This window comes from Calypte anna, chromosome 1 (assembly GCF_003957555.1).
Source record: "Calypte anna isolate BGI_N300 chromosome 1, bCalAnn1_v1.p, whole genome shotgun sequence".
Lineage (NCBI taxonomy): Eukaryota > Metazoa > Chordata > Aves > Apodiformes > Trochilidae > Calypte > Calypte anna.
This window is the reverse complement of record NC_044244.1, coordinates 188,033,337-188,059,039: the sequence shown is the minus strand read 5'-3', so window position 1 is coordinate 188,059,039 and position 25,703 is coordinate 188,033,337. Positions and strand designations below refer to the sequence as shown.

Below are 25,703 nucleotides of genomic sequence, written 5' to 3'. Positions count from 1 at the left end.
AAAAAAAAACAAACCAAGAAACATCCACACAATGTCAGATCTGCTTTATATCTTGCCTTAGACAAATTCTCCCATTCTCCAGCTGACCTCTAGAAAACCCTTTTAGCAGTTCAGAAGGTTTCACTTGGCCTGTCTGTTGCACCAAATGAGCTTTACATCAGAAGACCCTCTCTTGTTAGTTATGTAAAGTTCAATGCCCTTTTTTTAAAAACTGTTTTATTAAAACAAGAACTAATTCTTTCCAGAGCAGTTGTTTGTCAGAATAAATATATGCTCATAGTGATAATGAAACCAAGAAAATACCTAAAATCCAAGGTAACACTCCAGATTCAGCCAAAATATTTTAATTAAGGCTACTCTGTACCAAGAACACCACCTCTGTTAGCTCTGAGCTGTCTTGGTTCAGTTTCCTGACATCTCTTTCTGGACCATACTGTGCAATTTGGGATGTCCTAGGAAGGTCTCACAAAACTGTATTGAGGCCCAACTAACAAGGTTTTTTGTACCAGGGGCTGTTTCTACAGCTGTCCTGAGTCTGACAACATCTGGAGTTACATTGATTACTCTGATTTGGAAAATCCTATATAAATTATAACACATTTTCATATAACATAAAAAATTCCCACTTGTAGAAATATAATGCTTGTAGAAGAGCACTAATATCAATCTCAAGACAGTAAAAGTGGAAGTCTTCTAGCTTACCATTAGATGTCTGAAGTATGGACTTAACTATCAGTGCTTTGTGTCTTTGAAAATCTTAACAGTCAATTAGAGAGAAAAAGCACTTTCTGGATTAATTTATAGCATCCAAACATGGTAAGTCTTCTCATCCAAAGATGGTTTGCAAGTAGATTTGGACTTCTCATGAAAACCCACTCTATGTGGTTCAGTTTTATCACAGCATTTGAAGAGAAGTCTTTAATCTGTATTGAAGATGTATCAGCAGTACAGCTTAGCCTGCAATGATATTACAAGCAATGGCTAATCTGCATCTTTCTCTGGCCATTCAGTGTTAAAGTGGTTTCTTAGGACAACCTGTCTGACCAACCTGCCAGCTCAGTCAACTGGCCTTCTGTATTGTTGATTTTCCCAAAGTGCCTGAGGAACTCACAATGTATTATTTCCATTTGAAATATTTTTTTCCTAATGCAATTGCAAGCACATTAGCAGCTTCTATGTATCTTGTATCTGAAAGCAGGTTTTAGTAGACAATAAAAAGGAGACCATGTGCCATATGTTGGAAAATAACACAGGTAATAAAAATTCACATTAATAAAACTGAGCAGCTGAACCAAATTTCATCATCCTTAGCTGCCTTTCATCCTAAGATTGTGATGAAAGAAAATGTTAAATGGCTGATAGTAACATTAGTAAAACTGTTACTGTGGGAGCTTACAGCATTGCAGATGAGCTCACTTCAAAGGGTTGGTAGTTACCCAGCAGCATGTTTTCAAAAATGGGCCTCAGGTACCCCAGAAATGTGTGAAGCTGATACCTTCTCAGCTGTCACCTCCTACGGGCTCAGCCCTGCAGCCTCAGCAGGAGCACATTTGGAAGGAAGTGGCTTCACCTGGGGTTCCTGGAAAACTTCAACTGGAGGAGTTTATAGGACAAAAGTCCTGTTTGTTTTTGCATGACTCTCTCTCCATATGCCTTCAACACCTGTCCTTCAAAGATAATTGTGTTGGGTGCTTCACAGTAGGCCTTGCATAGACTTAAACCATCTATAAGACTCGTACAGTTTAGCATTTACACCTAATTCATTAATTATTCTTCAGTGCTTAAGTGCAACTTCAGAAGTGTTCATCATATGAGGAGCTCTTTTGAGGGTGTATGAATGGTGAAGAGCAGTACAAAACTGCTCCAGACTTCTACTCCAGATGAGAGGCAGGACCCAGTACCTCAGGCAGTATCCCCAGAAGGTCAGCCACACAAGGCATTCTTCATTCTCAACATCTGACCATGGTCTGTTAAAATGTAGCAGCCAGAGTCAGAAATAAATCAGGATTTCACTCCAAAAGAGATTATAATCACAAATCTGAAAGCACAGTGTTCTCTCATCTATCTCTTTCTCAGTGTTTGATGAAGTTGCTGCAATGTTTAGTAGAATATTACTCAATTTAAAATAAAGTGCATCACCTGGTTAGTTACAAGTGTGGGCTAGAGTCAGGTGGCTGGTGGCCAAGATTTATTTGTTTGTCACCAGACTATTTTGGTAGATGTGAATAACATATTAAAAGCTGATGTGATGGATTGAATTCATATTTTAAGGGAAGAATGTTCTTCATTTAATGAAAATGTGTTGAAGAAGTCATCATATTTGCAATACAGAGCACAGCTCCATGCATACCCAGCTCTCAGTAAGAGAGGAAGGGTATTTAAAACATTTATTGCTAATCTTTCCACGTTTGTTCTTGGAAGTTTTAAAAGCAGGATTTTGTTGGAAGTGTAAGCCAGTTGATATCATATAACTTTTGATTGCTCATTAAGATGGTTATTAAGCATCTTGAAGTATAGGCTTTCATTTTGTTTTCATGGTTATCAGTATGAAACATTCTCTTTGTAAAGTGCCTACTATCCCAAGGCTAGCTTCATTTCAGCAGAGATTTCCTTGCAAGAATCTCAAACTCTCTTCTTCAAAGGAGGCTTTTTTCAGAGTTGGTTTTCATGGTATGATTTTTCTTAAGTAAATCAATTTAACAATTTAAAATATTGTGAGGCAGCATCCTTTTCTTCTAGACTAGCTTTAAAAAAAAAAGAAAAAAGAAAAAAAAAAGCAAAAAACAAACACTGAAGATACAAGATACAATCAAAATCCAAAGACCCTGATACTGCTTAAATGTCAAGGACAATTATACTTTTTTTCCTAATGTCAAATAGTTTTAAATGTGAATGTATTAATGCAGAAAAATATGCAATTTGGGCTTGCAGAAAGAAGTTAGGGAATAAGCAATGTTTCTATCCACCATAGATCACAGCAGATCCAGTCTCAGCGTTTCCCTGGAAAACCACAGCTTCATTTGTTTGGGTCAGGCTTATATATATATATATATATGTATATATATGTATGTACATATATCCAGCATAGAGAACTATGGTGGCATGTCTGGAGCAATTATGTTTGGAGAATTTCAGTGGGCAGAAGTTCACCAGTTCTGCTTTTCCGTTGTGTAGATCTTATTCCTCCCTGTTCTTCTCCTCCTCCTTGAATTGCCCCCAAGGCAGATAGCAGTGCTGCCTCTAGCTGAAACTTCCTTTGCAATAACCTGTGCAATAGGTAGAGAGAAGTGAGGGTTTCTTCACATAAAGGAATTCAAGGGCTATGACTTCACTGTGATTCCTCCAAATCTTCACTTTCTTGAGATGTCAAAGCTTTTTTCCTCTCACTAAATGCATTACTGAATTGGAGAATAATGCTGATGGTTGGCCAGCAAACCATGCAGATAAAAGAATTAATGTGAGAGCAAGGAAGACTGTCCCCTTTGCTTCTCTGTCCTCTGCTCTTACATGAGAACCATTTTGTGACAATAAACCAGCCATTCAACTATATATTTCCATGTATTGCACAAAAGCTGGGTTCATGGAATGTATGTTTTTCTTCCTGTGGATCAAATAGCAAGAGGTCAAAGCAGCTCTTACACAGGTTTTGTCTCCAGTGGGGTTTGAAAGCCTTTTCCACTTTGTATGCTAGTGGCATTGCATTGCTGTCATTACCTTAAGAGTTTGTTTGTCAGCAGTGTTGTGTTCCACCTCTCCCTGTCCCCATCCTCCAAAAATTCAGACTCAACTCATAATGAATTCCAATTTATAGATGAGAAAGAAGCAGCAGGGAGCGTAGGCTTTACTTTTGAATATACAGAGTGGTTCTAATTTCTAAGATATTGCTGTAATGGATAAATCCTGTAACTCTTTAATCTCAAATTATTTATGGCTTCCTCTTACTTTTTAATTTTTTTTTCTTTTTTTTTTCTTTCACCTGAGACTCTAGAGGGTTTTCCCACTGCTGCATCATTCAGTGTGTGACAGAATAAAGGGATATTAGTTTCAGAACAGTGCTTTGTGAGGGGTTTTTTAAAATGGAAAGGAATTGATGATGTGTATCCTGTCAGATCTATTTAAATAATTCCTAAAAGACTAGTAGAATTTGACCTTTGCTGCCAGTAATTATCATTGTCCTTGAAATTAACATAACAAATCAGTATTTGCATTTTTAAAATTGATTATAATTGTAGTTTTCAAAGACTCAGTTGACAGTCTTTGCACCCACGAGCATCAGTGAGAATTTCCTGAAAATAAAATTTGCAGAAAAAAATGCTCTTAAAATTATTTTTACACAAAAAGATAATTGTGCTTGTTCATTATCTACACTACAAGGGCACACAACTTATGAGCTTATAGCCATTTGATTCTTTTCATAGTCTTAGTTATGGTTCACTTAAATATACTGCTCGATTTTTTTTCTTGCAGTGCATTTTAATGATATCTGCTTTCAATATACAAACTGTGCTTTGAAATATAAATGAGTTATTAACAAGGAAGTATCAGTAGATGTACTGTGTGTGCTAAGGCAGGCCGTTAAGATGGATGCCAGTAAACAGATAATCCCCACTTCTTGAAACATTTTCAATGGAAATTTTCTAGAAATGGCTAATTTAATTGTATTTTTGTGCAACAATTAGGAGGGAATTACGATAGTTCTTTCGACGCGGAGAAGGGAGTGGGCACTATTGTCATTGCAAAGCCCCTGGATGCAGAGCAGAGGTCAATATATAATATGACTGTGGAGGTCACCGATGGAACAAACATTGCCACGACTCAGGTAGAATATCACATTCCTTTCTTGGCAAGTTTTTAATTTGTTAGTGGAATATATGTGCTTGAAAAATTAATAATTTTTGCCATTAAAATAAAGCCTCATCCTCTGAAGCCACTGTTAACTAATGAAGGGGATATTTTTTCAGAGTCTTTCCATCTAGTTGTAAATAATTGGCTGTTTAATGTTTCAAAGTGATATTTCTCCTTTTGTCCTCTTCATGCTCACATGAAAGTAATTCACCTTTCTCCAGCTGAGGGAGTCTCTGTCACAGACGGTGCAGCTTAGATTTTGACAGTTGTATCACCCTGTAATGGTCCAAAATACAACAATGTTTCTGTGGTGTTGGGGAATATTGCTATTGATCGTATTAAATGGAGTTTTTACCTCTCATTCTCCCAAGACCCGAATGTGGGACACAGGATCAATTGTTCAGAGAAGAAATTGTTCGGAAGGGAAACTTAAAACTCAAAGGTTTTCTCTTTTGGGGTCGCTGCCTGTGATTACTTTGTCTTCTGGGGAAGAAGCAAACCTTTTAAAACCAGACTTGCTTATTAGGGTCAGTGCCTTTCAGCAATTAAAAAGTCAGATCAGATTAATGTGAAGGGCTGGGATAATGCTGGCTCTGACACATCCTTGTTGGAGAGACCCTGATGCCAAGCCTGGGTATCTGTTTGATGGGAACCAGTCTGGAGCCGGGATGTGGTTAGGGTCATGGCACCAGGACAGGGGCACCAGGGAAACTCCAAAGAGCAATTTCCCTCAATACAAGGTGGAGTTGCAGGGTGTGGATTAGCTAGGGCCTGAAATCCTTCAGCTGAATAACTGCCCAAGTGTAAGGTGCACCTGTAGTCTGAATATTATTTGCCATGTAGGGAAAAATACATAGTGGTAGAGGACACCTCTATGCAGCCATAAATCCCAGGTTAAATGTGGTTTATAGAGGAAATAAAAAATATATTTTTGTCATGTTATTTGCGTCTTTATAATGCAGAAGAAGGACCTGAACAGCTTTTATATTTACATATATATGCATGCCCATGCAGATGCTACTGTTTTACCTTGCCTTTTTGCTCAAATAGTTAAGATGTAAATCTGTATTCAGAGTCACTACACCAACTTTTGTAAGAGAGTGTTAAATCACATATGTATATCTCATTTATAATCAGCCCAAAAATCTGTCCAATCTGATCCCTGTCTGATAATTTCTACAGATAATTCACTCTTGATAAGAAAACATTAGTTGATAGTAAGTTAGGTGGCAGAAATCTGTTATTTTCCCTGCAAGTTTTGGTAATTAATTGCATCTCTGCTATAAACATCCCTTATTTTTAACTTGATTCTTTCTGGCTTGTATTCCCTGTTATGCCTTTCTCTGCTCAATTAAAGAGCTCTCTAAAAAAACAGTATTTTCTCTCCAGGAAGGCACTTACTCAGAATAGTCAAATCACCTCCCAGTTTTCTGGTAGGCAAGTGAACCAGAACACCTGACCTCTTTACATTCCCTTTCTGTAAGACATTTTCTTCAGCTCTTGACTAGTTTTTTGTTTTGCCTTTTTTAAAATCTTGGCAACACTCTCAGTCCAAATTTCAGAAATGTGGTGTTGAATCACTAACATGAAATTCCTATAAACATTTCAGCCAAATATTCATGGTAATTTCAAACATTCTGGATGCAAGTAATTTTTCTTCTTGCCGTTATTATATTTGTTGGTTTTGCTGCTTATGATTTGAGATATTGACCCCTATGACAGTCCTCAAAACCTGTTTTGATGAAAACTCTACATTTTTAATTAAAACATATGGTAAAAACATATTTCAGTAAAGCTGTTGCATTCTAAAAGAAGCTTGAGCATTCTTTGTAACAGAGATGTGACCTATTTAAAAATGAAAGCTAGTAATTTAAGATTGCTATAGTATAGCACTAGGAAATCATCATTGGGTATAGGCCCTTCTTTCCTCCACCTGTTTCTCTTCAAATACCGTGTAAGTATTTAACTGTGGCCCAGACAACATCTGAGAATGCATTTGTTTTGGTCTTCACAACAGAGATTTCAAAAATGATCCTTATCTCAAAGCTGCCAGAATTGCAGCCTGTCTAATTATCTCTCCCTACTGTATATTCAGCCATACTTTGGAGCCTTTGGTGACCTTATTCATCTTCATCTCCTTTCAGAGCAATAATAAACATATTAAGCTGATAAGTTAAGTAAAATATGTCATAGATAGAGTCAAATGAAAGACTCTTTCCTAGAGTCAGAGTCAAGAGCACAAATTTTATGACGATTGGCTGAGGGAACTTGAGTTGTTCAGTCTGGAGAAGAGAAGGCTTAGGGGAGACCTTATCATTCTCTACATTTTCCTGAAAGGAAGCTGGAGTGAAGTGGCAGGCTATGTCTTCTTCCAGGTAACAAACAATGGAATAAGAGGAAAGGGCTTCAAGTTACACCAGGGGAGGTTTTGGATTGATTTTAGGGAAAAATTCTTCACTGAGAGGGTTGTGAAGCTTGGAGCAGGCTGCCCAGGGTATTAGTTGAGTCATGATCCCTGGAGGTTTTTAAAAGATGTGTAGATGTTGTTCTTGAGGACATATTTTATTGGTGGACTTCATAGTGTTATGTTAGGTTAATGGTTGGACTTAATTATCTTAAAGGTCTTTTCAAACTAAATTCTATGATTCTAAAATGGCATCTACTGACAGCTCCCAGTGTCCTCGTTCTGAGTTTTGATAAAATGGCATTCTAAATATTTTACCTCATGTACATAGTACCACTTGTATTTTCAACTATAGCTCCAAGAAGATACGGTAGACTAGGAAGAGAGGGGAAGGCAAATGTGTAAATTCACATACTTGTATAACATAAAGTAATATAAAGTCCCCCCAAAGTGCAATGGTTTATTATGAAGCAGCTGATCATTGTCATGCCAAATGGAACAGTCTTGCTTTTTATTCCACCCCACCTGTTTCCCTTTATCTCTTCCTGGCCCTTTGTCTATTACACAGTTGGAGGTGGTAAAATGCAGCATAAAAATGCCAAAGATTTTTGCTTCAGTAACACGATCTCTGGCACAGACTTGACAAAGTTTCTTCAGCAGTGTTTCTGCATTCCTTAAAATCTGATAAACTGCTTCCTTCGTGCCTTACTGCACACATGGTTCACTACTGTATCATGAGAGGAAGCAAATAATTTTGATTCAAAAGTTGTATCTCCTGTAAGTTCATTTTTGTGAAAAGAACATAAAGAATATTTACTAATAATAGTTTTAAAATTAAAAACTTTCTTTTCAACTACAAACCTGTTTGCTTTGGCCCTAATTAGGATTACAAAAAGGAACAGTCTCCAAAGTGTCAGGACTTGCTGAGCTGCTGCTGCTGCTCTCTGTGCTGCTCGTACAGCTGAGCCTCAGCACCCTGGCAGCAGAGCCACCATGGGCAAGGCAGGATGGGGCAAAGGCAAAGAAATGTTGACTCACTTGATTTATACATTCGGAGTGTGGATATAAAGCTTCTGTCACGTTGATTAACTTCTAGGGGGGCTAAGTCTCCTGGCTGAGACAGGGAGAGAGCTTTTGGGTTTTTCCTTCAGCTTAATTCATCACTGCTCGAGGCCACACGGTGATTTATTAAAGGCTGAAGGCAAACGTTGGCTCTAAATCCCCACAAAATGTGATTCCTGCAGCTGCCAGGCAAGCTGTTAGCCTTGGGGATGGGATGGACCCTCTGCATCCCACAGACTGGAGAGATCTGAGACAGCAGCTCCCCACAGATCCCCTGCTCCTCACCAGTGCCACCACCTCCCTTTGGGCTGGGAAAGGGTCTTTTGTCCTTGTTTGAACAGAGAGAGGAACCTCCTCGCAGGAAGTCAGTGTAATGGCATCTAAATGCCCACCCCTGCCAGTTTTGACTAACTTGGACTGTGTAGTCAAAGGTTCTCTTAGTCATGAGTTGATTTTATCCCCAAAGCCTTCATTTCCATTTTTTACTGAACAATTCAGATCCTTAACATCTGAATGCAGCATAAGAATAGCACTATTTTTATTTCTTTATATTGCCTGGTGTTGTATTCTGCTAAAGTACCCACAAAACTACAGTACAGTGGGGAACATTCATCTAAGTGGTGATAGCTTTATTTTTTGTTGAAAACATTTTACCAGTGAATATTTTTTTAAAAAACAGATTCCTGGATTCATGATATTATATTAAAAAGACAGTTTTATCTCTTGCCTATTTTTTTGCCTTTGCCATGTTTCTCATCATCCTAATCACTATGGGGTAAAAATAAATAAATTAATAATATGTATACACACACACACACACATACATATATATAAATATGTGCTTTAAAGCGTGAAGGCTGGTGCTTTCAGGCTAGGAGGCAAAAAGGGCTTCAGTTTCACTTCTCACAAAAGCATCTCACTATTTCTCAGGAGGGTGGACACTCAGGAACATTCATTTTCCTCTGAAAAATTTTTGTAGATCAGTGCATGGTCCCTTGTAATACTTTCAGCTGGAGCCAACCAGGTGAGAGGTTTTACTGCACATTGCCCCTTTTTTTCTCTCCTTACAGAAGACTGTGGATTTTTATTTATTCTTTTACTCAGGATTGAGCTTTATCTATGAGTTTCAGGATAACAAAACTGGTCTCATCTTTCAGAGAATACCTTTGTGGTTCTTTTAACTGAGCAGTGAAAAGCTCTTTTTAGAGGAACATGGCCAAAATATAGGTAAGACTTAAGAGTCTTCCAGAAGAGGCTCTGGACAGTGGATTCTTCTAGGATGGACAAGAAGATACGGTGTTTCAATTCAATTTTTTGCTTTTGCTTAGTTGGGCATTTCCTCCAAACTGAACCAACTTGCTCCTTGATTTTTTTTCCTGTTCCACTCAGAGATCTCAGCACTGCCTTGCCTGGGAAACAAAGAATTTTTCTGCCACTTTAACATAAATCAAGAGGCACATTAAAGTATAAAATAACAGGCCACTGAGGTTTGCATTTTTATATTAAAGTGCAGTTTAAGATAGAGAAAAACTTGTCAGGATGTAGCAAAAAAAGCTGTGTGGTAACACTAGTAAAAGCAAAATAAAATCAAAATAGGTTTTCAAAACCCATACAAAAGCGTAGCCTGAGTTTAGGCAATTCAGGCACTTAATAGGTTGTCCTACAACACTGTGCCCAGACCAAGCAATTAGCCAAGCAGATTCTTCCAGCTTCAAATGTCTCTAAAGCAGCTCCTGGCATTTATCCAGTTTTCACTCAAATATGTTTGTGCCTAAACTAAAGGTATTTGTGATGGGCAACATTAAAAACAGCTTTGGATAGACTTCCTGCATTAGGTTTTGCCGTGCTTTGATTTGATTGTATTTCTTTAGGCCTTTCACTTACCATTTTGAATACAAAGTCTTTGCTAAAGCTCTGAGTGTTACTTTTCCTAATTTGTAAGCTTGGAGGCCCATGAATCCTTTATTTGAAACTCGCTTTAACTGTGGGAAATAGGAAGTGAGCAGGGAGAAGCAAATCTTTTATAGCGAGGCGCTTGTTCAGACTATAAATTAGGCTCTGCACAATGGAAGCAGAAGGGAGCAAGCCTGCCTTGCTGGAGCCTGTGACGTGCTGGAAAAGATATGAGCTTTCAAGGATAGCTGGGCAGAGACTGCTTTGCTGTATGTTTGCTTTATGAGAGTGGAAAAAAAGACTTGGAGCTAATGTTTGTCTATGAAAAGCGGTTTAGTCAGTAACCTTGCATAGTCCTCAGCAAAGAGGAATCCCTACTTAGCAGCAAGAAATAGTAAACATTTTCATTCCTCATTTGGGGAAATTTTAAAACTTGTCTTTGGTTTTAACACAATGGGTATTGTCACAGCTTAACTCACCAGTCACTTACAGAGTAATAAAGGGTATTTATGCAACACAGCTCATTCTCTCCATATCTTTTTGGAAATTAATATGAAGAAAGCATTAAATTACACATACACTGGGAGTCTTTGAGTTGCTTCAGTAGGATAACACATGATTTGGGGTGAAAGACTTGCTAAAGGCTGGCTAAAGCTTAAGGATTCCAGGAGCAGAGTGCTTGCCCTTTTGAAGTCAGTGGGAAATTTGCCAGTAGTACCAAGATTTTATGCCCAAGTTTGGCAGCTGTTAAATGAATTTGGGTAACTCTCTACATATTAATGATTTGGTAGAATCTGGCTTACTCAGCGTCACATATGTTTGTAGGATCAGGTTTTCCATGAGCCTAGTGTTTGTGTCAGTGTAACATTTGTCCATTATGAAAGGAAGGGATTGCCCAATCTTTTTAAGTAATACCATACTAGAGGTCATCCTGCTGGTGCAGGAAATATTCTTCATAGGAAGTCGACACTTTAAGGTGAACTAAGAAAAGGGGGATGGCTCAAAAATAAACCTACAGATGCAGTCCTGAACTACATTCCCAGCTTTGACATTGCACTGGTTGTGTGGCTTTGGTAAGTCACTTAACCTTGCTGTCAGGCAGTGTTTTCCAGTGCAAAGGATGGGGTTAATAACCAGTCACTTGCTCTTCCAAAATGTTGTAAGGAGGGCAGAAATAATAGCTATTTAAAATGGCTCTTAAGTTCCCTTTTACTTAACCTGGTTTTGTTTCAAGTAGCTCCCAAGACAGTTACATTTTTAGGAACATAAGAGGGTTCCATTTTCTCCTTTTCCATAGCTTTTGAGTTTAACAGAGCTCCGTATAATCACTATTCCCATATATAATTTAACTTCCTTTTGTTTCAAGGAAAATCCACCCCCGCTGGTAAAGGAGAGACTGTGAAGTTTAAAATTACAGCTGACCCTCAGGGATTTTGAGGGACAGCTGACAAGAAAATTAGAAATACTCTTAACTGCTTTACTAGAAGAAGTTGTGAATCAATAATGACCTCTTCCTTCATTAGCATCTCTAACCCACCACCTTCCATCTCCAGATGGAAATGGCTGTTGAAATGCAGAGTATGTAATAAATAATGTGTATTTCAATGTAGATCACTTGACAAGTCATTAAAATACTGTCATCTCTGGGGAGGGAGGGAGGGAGGGAGGGAGGGAGGGAGGGAGGGAGGGAGGGAGGAAGATGCCTGCCTCTTATACAGGCACTTGATCAGTTTACAATAGATAAGAAGTGAAAAGGGAAAAAGAAAAAAAGTTATTTTATGGAAACAAAGAAAAGCAATCCTAAGGGCATAATTCCCCATAAGTTTGATAACAACAGTGAATGAGGAACTCCTTTTCTTTTTTTCCCCTCTCCATGCCTCCCACTCCCCAAGCACCATCAGGGTCCATATCTGTGTGTCAGGGCATTAGTTTCTACCTTTTTCAATGGGAGGAAATGCTGCTTTGTGAATCCACACTATATTTTCCATAGTCTCATGACTTACCCTGGGCCTCTGATGCTTATCTGGTTCCACCCTGTTTAGTTTATGGAGTCTGGTGAAGGCCTAAATCATCGAGCTGTGGCTTGCATAATCACACTGCAAGCTTTGTGGTGGATAAAGCTTTGTGCCTTCCTCTGCTTTCCCAATTTGCTAGCTATCCCAAAATGCATTCGATACAGTGGGAAGTAATCCCCAGCACTGGGGTGATCAAATACCACACAAAGAAATCAGCATGTCACCACTGTAGCAGTAACTTTAAGACACATTGCATCTGTAAATCTGGGGCTTTTTTCTTACAGGATAGCTTGGGCTTGACACAATAATGATAAAAACAAATTCACCCATATGAGCCTCTCCAGCACATGGCAGCATACTTGTTCAGGGTAAATGGTGCTGTATAAGCATCAGCAGAATGAAACACTGCATATATTCAATCAGATCCATCTAAAATGGTGCATAACAGTTTTAGGCCACTAATTAGAAGTAAAATTAAATGTATCAACAATGCACCGTTAAAATAATACAGCGGTTGCAGCAGTGCCTGGCAAGGACTGAGTATCAAAACTGCATGAGAAGATGTATTTAGTTGCTAAACAGTGGTAATCAGCTTATCCCCAAATCAGACTGCTTTGGTGTCTCTTTCTTACACTAACAAAAGTCATTCAGCAATGGTCCTGTGTCCCATTAAAGTCTTTCATTTTTTCCTTGGGCTTTATTTCACATATTACAAATCATTTATTCCCATACTTGTCAGTTTGGCTTTTTTTTTCCTCAGCTCAGAAACACGCCTTGAACAAAAATATAAAAAGCTAAGCAACTTTCCATCATTAATGTAGGCTCAGGGAAGTATCTTTCCTCGCACTTTCATTGCTACATGTCCAAGACTGAAACACAATTTAATACAAGCTTCACCCTGCTTCACTCTGGTGTACCATAATCTGGTAAAGATTAAGTCTTATGGAATGCACAGTAAAAGACCTATGCCATTTAACTTAGCATTTTATTTCAGCTGTCTTTTAAGCAGTTCCCAGTCTAGTTCATTGCAATTGCTGCTTACAATTGCTCATGTTCCTCCTGGTAATGAGTTCTGCAAACCCTTCCAAGTATCATGGAAATCTAAAGTTTCATTTCTGTCTGAGGCCAACATCTGTGAAATATTGTAGTAGAAGTATAACTATTTTTCTGCTGCTGAGAAGGAACGAGTGAACAGGACTTGATCAAGAAAAGCAATAAAATATTTGCTTAAAAAAGAGTCAGGTTCTTTTCAGAAAAACAAAGCAAATATATTGACAGGTGTCTCAAGCTTGTAGTTTTAGAGAGGAGTCCTGGCGCATGGCCTTTCCCATGTCATTCCTTAGACTATTTCTTATTTCAAAGCATGTGAATAAAAAGATTGTTTCATTTCACTCCTCCTAAAGCTAGATGTGTGCTTTCACATGTATATACTGCAAAAGTACTGATAAACAGTACTGAAAAACAATACTGATAAAGAGGCAACTCTGCATTGTCTCTTTCAGTATTAAGTAGTTTGCCGAGGGTTTTGATGCCACATTGCCCAAAGTAATCTGTAGGATACAAGGTCTGGAAAACAAATTTTCTTCAGGAAGTGTCTCCTCCAGTGATGAAAAACACAAAACCTCATCAGAGACACACACACACAGCATTGCACAGTCACATAACTGTCGAAAGGCAAAGCTTGGAAAATAGTGATTCCTATTAGTTACCAGAGACAGCTTGTGGCATACTGAAATGCTGTAATAAGCAGCCACAGCAGCATCCTGGCTGCCTGCCCCTATTCCACTCTTCTTTAGGAATCAGTACTGAGGTTTTAAAGATAGATTGGAAGCAAATGGCACAGAGTTCATTCACATTTTCAGCAGCGTTCCTCCCATTTATAAACTACTAACAACGGGAGGCAAACATTTGATGGGAAAGTGAATTAGATGCCTATCAAGACAGTCATCCCTGGCAAAGGTCCATAAAGATCTGTGTGGGGTGGGTTTGGGTGGTCATGAGGTCACATCTCCTGTTGTCACCTCACTGAGTTTCAGCACTCCTCACACAGCCTAACTTGTAACAGCAACTTGAAGTCTCCTCTGTTGTCACAATTTGACATTGCTGGTGCTTCCTGACACAGGCAGAAAACAACACAGGATTTAGAGAAATCTTGAGTGTATAAAAAGCAGTTTTAAGTAACATGAAAAGGATTCTTTTATAGTCTTACTAATAGTGAAGAGAAATGTAAATCCCATAACAGCTCTACAAGTCTCCTGTAACCAGTGCATTTACAAGGGGTGACAAAACCTTTCCTGTGACCATTGTAGAAATATTTTCCAATCCATAGACACTGAAAATATGTACTTTTTGTCAGGCTCTGAGTAGGTTTTATAATTAGAGACATTTTGCCTCCAAAGTCATATTCTTACAATTTCTTTTGATCTGACCTGAACAGGAAGCATTTAATATTAAATGATTTTTCTCAGCCCTCCATACAGCAGCATAACAGCATCAGCCATCCAAAGTAAATTACATTTCTCTAGGTGTCTATTCAGTAATGTGACTAGACTTCAATAACTTCAAATGTTTTTTTTTCTTTTATTAACTATAGGTTCTTATCAAAGTGTTGGATAACAATGATAATGGCCCAGAATTCTCTCACCCAAGTTACGATGTCACCATTTCAGAGGACATCCTCCCTGATACTGAAATTCTGCAAATTGAAGCAATAGACAGAGATGAAAACCATAAGCTGAGCTACATTATCCACAGTAGCATCGATACAGTCAGCATGAGAAAATTCAGAATTGATCCCAGCACTGGGGTGCTCTATACAGCTGAGAGATTAGACCACGAGGCTCAAGATAAGCACATCCTTAATGTCATGGTAAGAATGCAATATTCACTTGGCTCAGGACAGAATCACTGCTGCTTCAGGTGCATACATGCCTTAGTCTTTGCATGAACAAAGGACTCTTAGTGCAGAAAGTAGTCATTAATGTCATCTTGCCTTCCCTGCTGTGTATTTATTTTACAGTTCTTATTTGGGCATTTTGAGAAACTTATTGTGAATTCATTGTATGGAATATGATATGATTTGCTATCTCAGGGGAGAGCAAGCAGGAAATTATTTAATCTCTTGGCATCTGGTGCTCTCACTCAAGGTAATCTTCAGAGTTTCTGAAGTGAGGCTGAAAGTTATTTGAGAAGTTATTCACAGGGAGATAACTGTTTTTTTGCCACAGAAAATGCTACAGCCTCTCTGAATACAAGTCTCAGTTATAGTTTACTTTTATGGACTTCTGTACATAAGCTGCAAAATAACTTTCAGCAATATTTGCAAATGTTTGAGTATGCAGAAGGAAATTAATTAACATTTTTTATTAGTGTGTCTAAATTACAAAACATAAGTTTTCAAGGCAAGGTTGTATATTATGGAATGGAGGGCAATAAAAAATAATCTGTGTTAGTTTAAACATTGCATCGCATTGTTTTCTTTGATCAGTTGAGACTCCTGCAAAAGAGATCGTTGAAAGAATAGCTCATGATGTGTTGGGTACAGGGCCAACTCTGGACCAGGGAGCCCAGGAGTCAGAGAGCTGCAGAGAGATCCAGTGGGCAGGAGCAGTGTCCTGGGTCTGAGCTCACAGGGTGACAAGCTGCAAGTCCTTTGGCGAGCAGAAATAAATATAAACAGAATCACAGAGAGACATGGCTGACAGAGGTTGTTTTCTGCTGCTTGTATTTGATCTTCACCTGCTACATTAAGGCATTTGTTCTATTTCTGTAGAGCCAAACTTTTGGGGGTCATATTGGCTGAATTACCAGTTTAGCAATGCTGAAATTCTTCATATGAGGTTGAGAGAGGTGTGACAAATGATACCTGTGCTGGGTCTGCTCAGCACTTAAGGTAATTCCTACTGTTTACTGATAGTATCAACATCTTCAGAAAGATGTGAACACATATGATGAAAAAAGTCCATTGGCAGCTACAAGTGCTAGGCTGACATGTGATTGACTATAGTGGGTGAAATTATTTTAGCTCTTTGAAAGAAGGAGTGATGGACAAGGGATATTTACCTCTATACTAAAAAGCAGGGAAAGGCATGACCATTTAGCATGTATTAAAAAGAAAGTATTTCATGCAAACTTAAAAGCAAATTTAAGTTGTCATGTGGTTGCCATTTTAAAAATTTGTGTCATGATGATTAAGTGCCACACATTTTTTTCACGAATCTTTTTTCTCTAAGGTCTTCCTGTTTCTTTAATTTTACTATGTACCATCTCGTGTCTGAATGTATTTTAGACTGGTTTTTTGAGGTGAATGGATTTTTTTATAATTTTTTTCATGGAACTAAAAGTATTATTAGCACTCAGATGAGTGGTATTTGTGGAGTTTTACTAGATGGATGTGTATTATGCACTTGTTCTATAGGTCCGAGATCAAGAATTTCCTTATAGAAGAAACCTGGCCAGAGTCATCATAAATGTGGAAGACTCCAATGACCACAGTCCATACTTCACCAGCCCACTGTATGAGGCCTCAGTGTTTGAATCAGCAGCAGTTGGATCAGCAGTCTTGCAGGTCACGGCTTTGGACAAAGATAAAGGAGAAAATGCAGAGCTTGTCTACACTATTGAAGCAGGTTAGGGCAGAAGCTGAAATTGTAATGTCATGATCTCCCCAGGGCTCACTATTGGGGCCAGTTCTCTTTAGTATCTTTATCAATGATCTGGCTGAGGGGATTGAGTGCACCCTCATTAAGTTTTTAGCTGACCCTAAGTTGGGCAAGAATGTTGATCTGCTTGAGGGTAGGAAGGCTCTACAGAGGGGCCTGTATAGGTTGGATCTATAGGCCAAGGCCAATTGTATGAGTCACAGGATCACAGAATCATCCGGGTTGGAAAGGACCTCTGAGATCATCAAGTCCAACCCTTAATCCATTGCCACTGTGGTTACCAGACCATGGCACTGAGTGCCACATCAGTCTCTTTTTAAAAGCCTCCAGGGATGGAGAATCCACCACCTCCCTGGGCAGCCCAGTCCCATGTCTGATCACTCTCTCTGTAAAGAATTTTTTCCTAATATCTAGCCTAAACCTCCCCTGGCAGAGCTTAAGTCCATGCCCTCTTGTCTAACTGGTAGCTACTTGAGAGAAGAAACCGACCGCCCCCCAGCTCCAACCTCCTTTCAGGGAGTTGTAGAGAGTGATGAGGTCTCCCCTGAGCCTCCTCTTCTCCAGACTGAACACCCCCAGCTCCCTCAGCCCTTCCTCATAGGACTTCTGCTGTAGTCCCTTCACCTCCCTTCATGAAGTTTGACAAGGGCAAGAACCAGGTCCTGTAGTTTGGTCACAACAAACCCATGCAGTGCTACAGCCTTGAAGAGTGTCTAGAAAGCTGCCCAGAGGAAAAGGACCTGGGGGTATTGACAGATGGCTGAATATGAGCCAGCAGTGTGCCCAGGTAACCAAGAAGGCCAAAAGCCTTCTTATATCAAGTATTAGGTACTAAGAGCAGTGTGACCAGCAGGACTAGGCCCCCCTGGAACTTACCACTGGTGAGACTGCAACTTGAGTACTGTGTTCAGTTTTGGGCCCCTCACTACAAGAAAGACATCAAGGTGTGAGAGCATGTCCAGGAAAGGGCAGCAAAGCTGGGGAAGTGTCTGGAGCACAAGCCTGGCAAGGAGCAGTTGAGGGAACTGGGGTGTTTAGCCTGGAGAAAAGAAGATACCTCATCAGATGCAGATAAAAAAATTATGAAGAAGGATGCTTTAGCTATTAGATGGTTCTTTCTTTCAGTCTGCATTTTTTCTAGAGTCTCTTTCTTCCCTCACAGCCTGTTTCTGTTTCATCATTAGCTCTCCCTGCAGTGTCAGATTTTAAATTTCCATTTGCTAGAAGCTGTGAACCCCCTCCCCCCCCAGTTGCATTATCCACAGATGTTCCAATCCCAGCTGCATCAAAAGTCAGTCTTCTGATCCTGTAGTTTCTATGATCCATAAAATCTGTGCAGCTGAGGATGCTAATTTTTAACAGCAGCATTCAGAATGTACACAGCTCTCTCATTCCAGGGCATTACTTACATCACCTTACACATGAAGAGAAGAACTGGTAAAGAAAGTAGCTTTTGTGTAATTTTAGAAGTCATTCCTAAAGGAGAAGAACCAATTCTGGCCTTACATGAAGCAGTTAGTAGCTAAAAATTATTTTTATTAGCAAGCAGTGACAAAATAACTGCAGCAGCATTTGTAGTGTCTGCAAATGTGACAGATACTGTGATCTTTATGAGAATTTGTAGCTGTAGCAGAATCTCTGCTCCTCCGTGAATACCACAATTTTTGTGTTAGCTACTAGAGTAAACTTTACTGATCTAGAAGGATGGATATAAATAGGAAACCACTACCAGTATTGAAGTACGTAGAGTAGTATGTAGCTTAAATTAGCCTTCAAGTCTCAGAATTTACAACAGATAGCAAATCACATCTTTAAAATAGTTTGCATTAACTCCCTTCATTTAGGATTTTATGCATTTGGTATTCCAGCTATTGCAGTCTTGACATTTACTGCTCTGCAGACAGAACCTGCAACAATTTCCATTAAAAGAAAATCTCTTTTTTTATCACCAGTTACCTGAGACGTATTTTACTCCAGGTCCTGGATGGATGCGTGACTGCAGATTGGAAGCAGTTTTAGATTTCAGAGTATAACCTGCAATAGCAGAATGCATGTTATAATGATTGGAATTGCTATAACTCAGTACATGCTGTTAGTATTTTGAATCAAATTTTTTAAAAAAAGAGTCTGTATACTTACACATGCCATACACACACACAACATCCTATGCTTCAAGCAGGCATCCAAGGAACAAGCAAAATACAGATTGCCTAATAAAAGTGATCTCTAATTACAGGTTAGGGATACAAAAAAGTTTTGAATGTGTCTGTTGGCAAAAAGACTAAAAAGAAAAAAAAATGCCCCAAAGAAGATCCTTGATCCAAACTCACTGTTTACACCTTTGCAGTCAGTGATATTTCTGCTTTCATGTTATAACAGACATTTCATGACATTTGCTGCTAAATCTCATTCATCTAGATCCATCCTCCTCAGAGATCATCTTATAAACCTTTGTGCCACAAGATACTTGAATCTCTTTTCTATGCTATTTGTTCTGGTTTATTTTTCTAAATGCCAGTTTAACCTTTTTATATTCAGTTCTTTGAGTCTTTTACTAATCTTCTCTACGGTTGCTTAATATCCCCTTCAATTAAGAGCCTGAGTTGTTATCCATTTGTCATGTAATTGGCTTGTTAGCCTCTGATCTACTTTCTTTGCCTTAGGTGTACATGTATTTGACTAATTCTCATAATTTAGGGATGCTTTTTCCTACTTCAATAGGAGTGATGTTCATGTAGCATTTGCTCAGTGCTAATATTCAGAATCAAGATACAGATATCAGCACCTGAGTTCCTGACGCTTTGACCACCCATAGCATTTGCTGAGATGCCTGATTTTCAGAAAGCAAGGCTGGCAGGCCCTTTGGTATTATTTTGTGGTGGTGGTTCTGGTTTTGCTTTTTTTTAGTAACCACCTTTAACAAATTGCAGCTGTTTACTTCTGGTTTAAATTATTATAAAGTGTGTTGTATTCAATTGCTAATTTGCTTCTAATATTTGTGTTTCAGGAAATACTGGAAACACATTTAAGATTGAACCAGTTTTGGGAATCATTACATTACTGAAGGAGCCAGACTTCACCACAATGGGACAGTTCGTTTTGTCAGTCAAAGTGACTGATCAAGGTTCTCCACCACTGTCTGCAACAGCAATTGTGCGGGTATCTGTGACGATGGCAGATAACTCCCACCCTAAGTTCACTCTCAAAGAATACCAAGCTGAGATTAATGAAAATGTGGATATTGGTACTTCCATCATCTCCCTCTCTGCAATCAGTCAGTCCACATTGGTTTATGAGGTTAAAGATGGGAATGTGGATGGAGTCTTTGCTATAAACCCATATTCTGGAGTGGTCACCAGTCAAAAAGCCCTTGATTATGAACGTGCTTCATTCTATCAGCTCATTGTACAGGCAACAAATATGGCAGGCATGGCATCAAATGCTACTGTAAACATTCAGATTGTTGATGAAAATGATAACCCACCAGTTTTCCTCTTCTCTCAGTACTCAGGCAGCATAAGCGAAGCTGCTCCCATAAATAGCATAGTCCGGAGTGCAAATAACAGTCCCCTGGTGATACGTGCCACTGATGCTGACAGCAACCAGAATGCTTTGCTTGTCTACCAGATTGTTGAATCTACTGCAAAGAAGTATTTCACTGTAGACTCCAGCACAGGTGCTATCAGAACAATTGCAAATTTAGACCATGAAACAATAGCCCACTTCCACTTTCACGTGCATGTTAGAGACAGTGGGAATCCTCAGCTTACAGCCGAGAGCCCAGTGGAAGTCACCATTGAGGTAACTGATGTCAACGATAACCCACCAGTCTTCAGCCAGGCTGTATTTGAGACAGTCTTGCTCCTGCCCACCTATGTTGGTGTTGAGGTTCTCAAAGTCAAGGCTACAGACCCGGATTCTGAGATCCCTCCTGAACTAACATATAGTCTAATCGAAGGCAATATGGACCATTTTTTAATCGATTCACGCACAGGGGTGCTTACCATTAAAAACAATAGCCTCTCCAGAGACCATTATATGTTAATAGTAAGAGTATCTGATGGGAAATTTTATAGCACTGCTATGGTGACAATAATGGTAAAAGAAGCCATGGATAGTGGGCTCCATTTCACACAAAATTTTTATTCCACTTCTATCTCAGAAAACAGCACCAATATCACAAAGATTGCTGTGGTGAATGCCGTTGGTAACCGCCTCAATGAGCCTTTGAAATACAGCATATTAAACCCAGGCAACAAATTTAAAATCAAATCCACATCAGGAGTTATTCAGACAACTGGAATCCCCTTTGATCGAGAGGAGCAAGAGCTGTATGAGTTGGTGGTAGAAGCAAGCCGTGAACTAGATCACCTCCGTGTCGCTCGAGTGGTGGTGAGGGTTTACATTGAGGACATAAATGACAATGCACCAGTATTTGTGGGGCTCCCATACTATGCTGCTGTACAAGTTGATGCTGAGCCTGGCACCCTGATCTATCGAGTCACAGCTATTGATAAAGATAAGGATGAAAATGGGGAGGTGTCATATCTTCTGAAGGAAGACTACGGACATTTTGAAATTGACAGAGGAACTGGCAGCGTCACTTTAAAGGCAGCCTTCAATTCTGATTTATCTAATATAGAGTATTTGGTTGTCATTCTTGCAAAAGATGGTGGTAACCCATCATTGTCTGCTTTAGTAGAGCTCCCCATTACTATTGTTAACAAAGCAATGCCTGTATTTGACAAGCCCTTCTACACAGCTTCCGTGAATGAAGATGTAGAAATGCACACACCAATTCTAAGCATAAATGCAACCAGTCCAGAAGGCCAGGATATCATTTACATCATTGTTGATGGGGATCCCTACAACCAGTTTAATATCGACTTTGATACTGGAGTCCTGAGTGTCATCAGCCCACTGGACTATGAAATAAATTCTCTTTTCAAGCTGATGGTGCGAGCCAGCGATGCCCTCACTGGCGCTCGAGCAGAGGTCACTGTGGACTTGATCATTAATGATGTGAATGATAATCCTCCAATTTTTGATCAGTCAGCTTATAATGCTACTTTGTCTGAAGCATCTTTGATTGGGACTCCTGTACTTCAAGTTGTCGCTATTGATGCTGACTCTGACAATAACAAGATTGTGCAGTATCAAATAGTCCAGGACACCTTTAACAGCACAGACTATTTCCATATAGACAGCACCAGTGGCCTAATTCTGACAGCTCGGATGCTGGATCATGAACTCATACAGCAGTGCAGTTTGAAAGTCAGAGCAACTGATAATGGGTTCCCACCACTGAGCAGTGAGGTTCTTGTTAGTGTCTCAATAACAGATATGAATGATAACCCTCCAGTGTTTAACCAGTTAATATATGAATCGTATGTGAGTGAACTGGCTCCTCGGGGTCATTTTGTCACTTGTGTCCAAGCCTCTGATGCCGACAGCTCTGATTTTGACAGACTGGAGTACAGTATCTTATCAGGAAATGATCGGACCAGTTTTATTATGGACAGCAAGAGTGGAGTTATCACGCTTTCCAACCATCGGAAACAGAGAATGGAACCCATGTACAGCCTGAATGTCTCCGTGTCAGACGGGCTGTTCACCAGCACAGCTCAGGTGCACATACAGATCCTTGGGGCCAACCTCTACAGCCCTGTGTTTTCGCAGAGCGTTTACGTTGCAGAGGTTAGAGAAAATGCTGCTCCTGGAACTAAGGTAATCCATGTGAAGGCAACAGATGGAGATTCGGGTATATACGGCCAGATAAGCTACTCCATAATAAATGACTTTGCCAAGGACCGATTTTTAATTGATAGCAACGGGCAGATTCTGACAACGGAGAGGTTAGACCGGGAGAACCCCCTGGAAAGTGATATTGGTGTATTTTTGAGAGCCCTTGATGGAGGAGGCAGGACTACGTTTTGCACTGTAAGAGTGATAGTAGTGGATGAGAATGACAATGCTCCCCAGTTTATGACAGTTGAATACAGAGCTAGTGTCAAAGCAGATGTTGGGAAAGGTTATTTGGTGACCCAAGTGCAAGCAGTAGATCCAGATGATGGATCCAATTCCAGAATTACCTATTCTCTTTACAGTGAGGCCTCTGTTTCAGTGGCTGATCTGCTTGAAATAGATCCAGATAATGGATGGATGGTCACCAAGGGTAGCTTTAACCAGCTGAAAAACACTGTTCTGTCATTCTTTGTCAAGGCAGTTGATGGTGGCATTCCAGTAAAGCATTCCCTCATTCCTGTCTACATCCATGTTTTGCCTCCAGAAATTATTTTGCCTGCCTTTTCTCAACCCCAGTATTCTTTTACCGTAGCAGAAGACACCCTCATAGGTAGTACCATCGACATTCTGCATGTTTTGCCTAATCAGGGTGCTTTGTATAGCATGGTTAATGGTGAGTTGACTGAAAACAACAAAGATGGGGTTTTCATCATAGAGCAAGACACAGGGCTCATGAAACTGGATAAGAGACTTGACCATGAGACAAATCCTGCATTTCACTTCAAAGTTGCGGCCACCATTCAGTTAGACAAAGTGGACATTGTGTTGACTGTGGATGTTGAGGTTAAGGTATTGGATGTAAATGACAACAAGCCCATGTTTGAAACAGCTAGCTATGATGCTATAATAATGGAAGGGATGCCCATAGGAACAAAGCTTATGCAAGTTAAAGCAGTTGATGCAGACTCAAGTGCAAATGGACAGGTCACTTATACACTTGCAGTTGAATCAGAGTTGGAGAAGATCACAGAAGCATTCACCATTGATAGCAACAGTGGCTGGATCAGCACACTGAAGGATCTGGACCATGAGAAGGATCCAGCTTTCACTTTTGCTGTGGTGGCTTCAGATCTGGGGGAAGCCTTATCCTTGTCATCAACCACCTTGGTCTCAGTTACCGTGACAGATATAAATGATAACGCACCTGTCTTTGAGCATGAGGTATACAGAGGGTCAGTGAAGGAGAGTGACCCTCCAGGGGAAGTTGTGGCTGTTCTCAGCACCTGGGATGAAGACACATCTGATGTCAACCGACAGGTTAGCTACCATATTACAGGTAAGAAACAACTTGCATGCTTTTTCCCAAAATCAGCTTCACTGAAGAATTTTTTATATGTCCAGCTCTAGGTGAATCATGAATGAGACAATAGCATCTTAGATTTTTTTTTTCTTAACTTTGGCAGAATTTGCAGCAACTACCAAGGCTGAAAAGAGAGAAAGGGAGTGTGTGTCTGTGTGTCTGTGTGGGTATTCTCTCATAATTCCAGGATTAATGCTTCATGATTTGCTGCAGTGCAATGTGGTATAACCCATCACCCCATCACAGCTGACATGTCAGCAGCTTGGAAGCCATCATGACTTAATCTTTCAACCAAGAGAAAAATATTTTATTATTAAGGAGAAAATTCTTACATTTCCAAGCATTTAATGTTTTTTTCTTAAATAGCATTCTTCTTTTTGAGATGGGAAATTGCATACAAGAGCCACTTAGAAATACGACTATTTATTGGGGTGAAAAAAACCATACAAAATTAATTTTACATTGGAAGGAGTGAGAGGATGCCATTTTTTACCAGCACAGACTTCTGGCCAGGGAAATAATAATTCACTTAGAATCACTGATTAGCTGCCATGAATTATTATATACAGCAGAAGGCAATTTTGATTGCATTACTAACATGTTTTTCAAAGTGTGGTAACAATTGCTCTTTCCTATTGTGCTCTATTTATTATCATTCTTTTCTCCTCGATTCAGACTGCCTTTTGTGTGAGTATGCTATGATTGATGGGATGTTGCAGTTATGTTTCTGCTTACAGATTGCATTGTCCAATAGATTATGTGAGGGAACAACCTTGTTACTCCCCCCAGCCTTCACAAATTGAGAGCTAATATTAATGACAGAGTCATAATTAGATTATTGGGCAAAATCACATTTTTTTCTCACTGGATGGGATTAAAATGACACAAGACTTCATGTAAGTAGGAGGCTATGGACACAAATTACTTAATAATAACAGTTTGTCTCTTTTGCTCTGGAGGATAGGACTCCTACGTCTTCGTTAGCTATCAAATTGGAAATGGCTGGGGGATGGTGTTTAGGGAAAGGTCTGATTTTCCAGTTAGCCACTGTTTGTCTGTGTTACATGTCAGCAGTAGCATCAGCTTCAAAGCATCCAGAAATTCATTCTGACATGAAAGACTGGATTCAGTATAAAGGTTGGCAAAGACTGTGTGTTTGTAGTGTGACATGTTGTGGGACATTAGAAGCAGAGGAAAAATTGTCTTATGGGTAAAACGCAGGATTTGGAGGATTCAGGAAAGGTGGATTAGCTGCCAGTGCCTCAGTTCCCATATAGCAAAAAGTAATTAAGTAGTGCCTTATCCTAGAGATTTTGTGATATTTGAAGGAGTTTGGGGATCCCAGTATAGAAATTGCTATAGGAAAAGCAAATCTTTCATGTGTAACAAAGATGTGTTAATGTACTATGATCATCAGATGAATGTAAACTTTTTCATTCTGAAATCTTTTGTCTCTTGTAGTATGCTTTTAGTTGCATAAAAATGTCTTCTCATCTGACTGTGCTGTTTTTTAGCAAAAACTGGACTTTTGAATAATAACTGTCACATGTGACTTGAAAATTATTGACTATTCTGGTCCTTAATTTCTGTCACAGTTCAAAATACATTAGATATTTTTCTGGTATTTTAGTTTCTGAAAACCTTAGATGTGAGAGACCAAAACTTTCTCTAATGCCTGCTGTACAATTGCTGAAGTACATGACCTCAGAAATTCCTCT

General features: G+C 39.4%; 1 protein-coding gene across 2 annotated transcripts in view; it reads left to right on the top strand.

Annotated features, from left to right (window-relative positions):
* The window catches only part of FAT3 (FAT atypical cadherin 3), a 403,937-nt gene that overhangs the window by 305,512 nt on the left and 72,722 nt on the right, over positions 1–25,703 (top strand). For both annotated transcript variants that reach the window (XM_030449568.1, XM_030449576.1), the window contains exons 7-10: positions 4,680–4,819; positions 14,813–15,088; positions 16,637–16,847; positions 19,888–23,961. In XM_030449568.1, the coding sequence (XP_030305428.1) occupies positions 4,680–4,819; positions 14,813–15,088; positions 16,637–16,847; positions 19,888–23,961 (4,701 nt within the window). The remainder of the gene's footprint in view (positions 1–4,679; positions 4,820–14,812; positions 15,089–16,636; positions 16,848–19,887; positions 23,962–25,703) is intronic.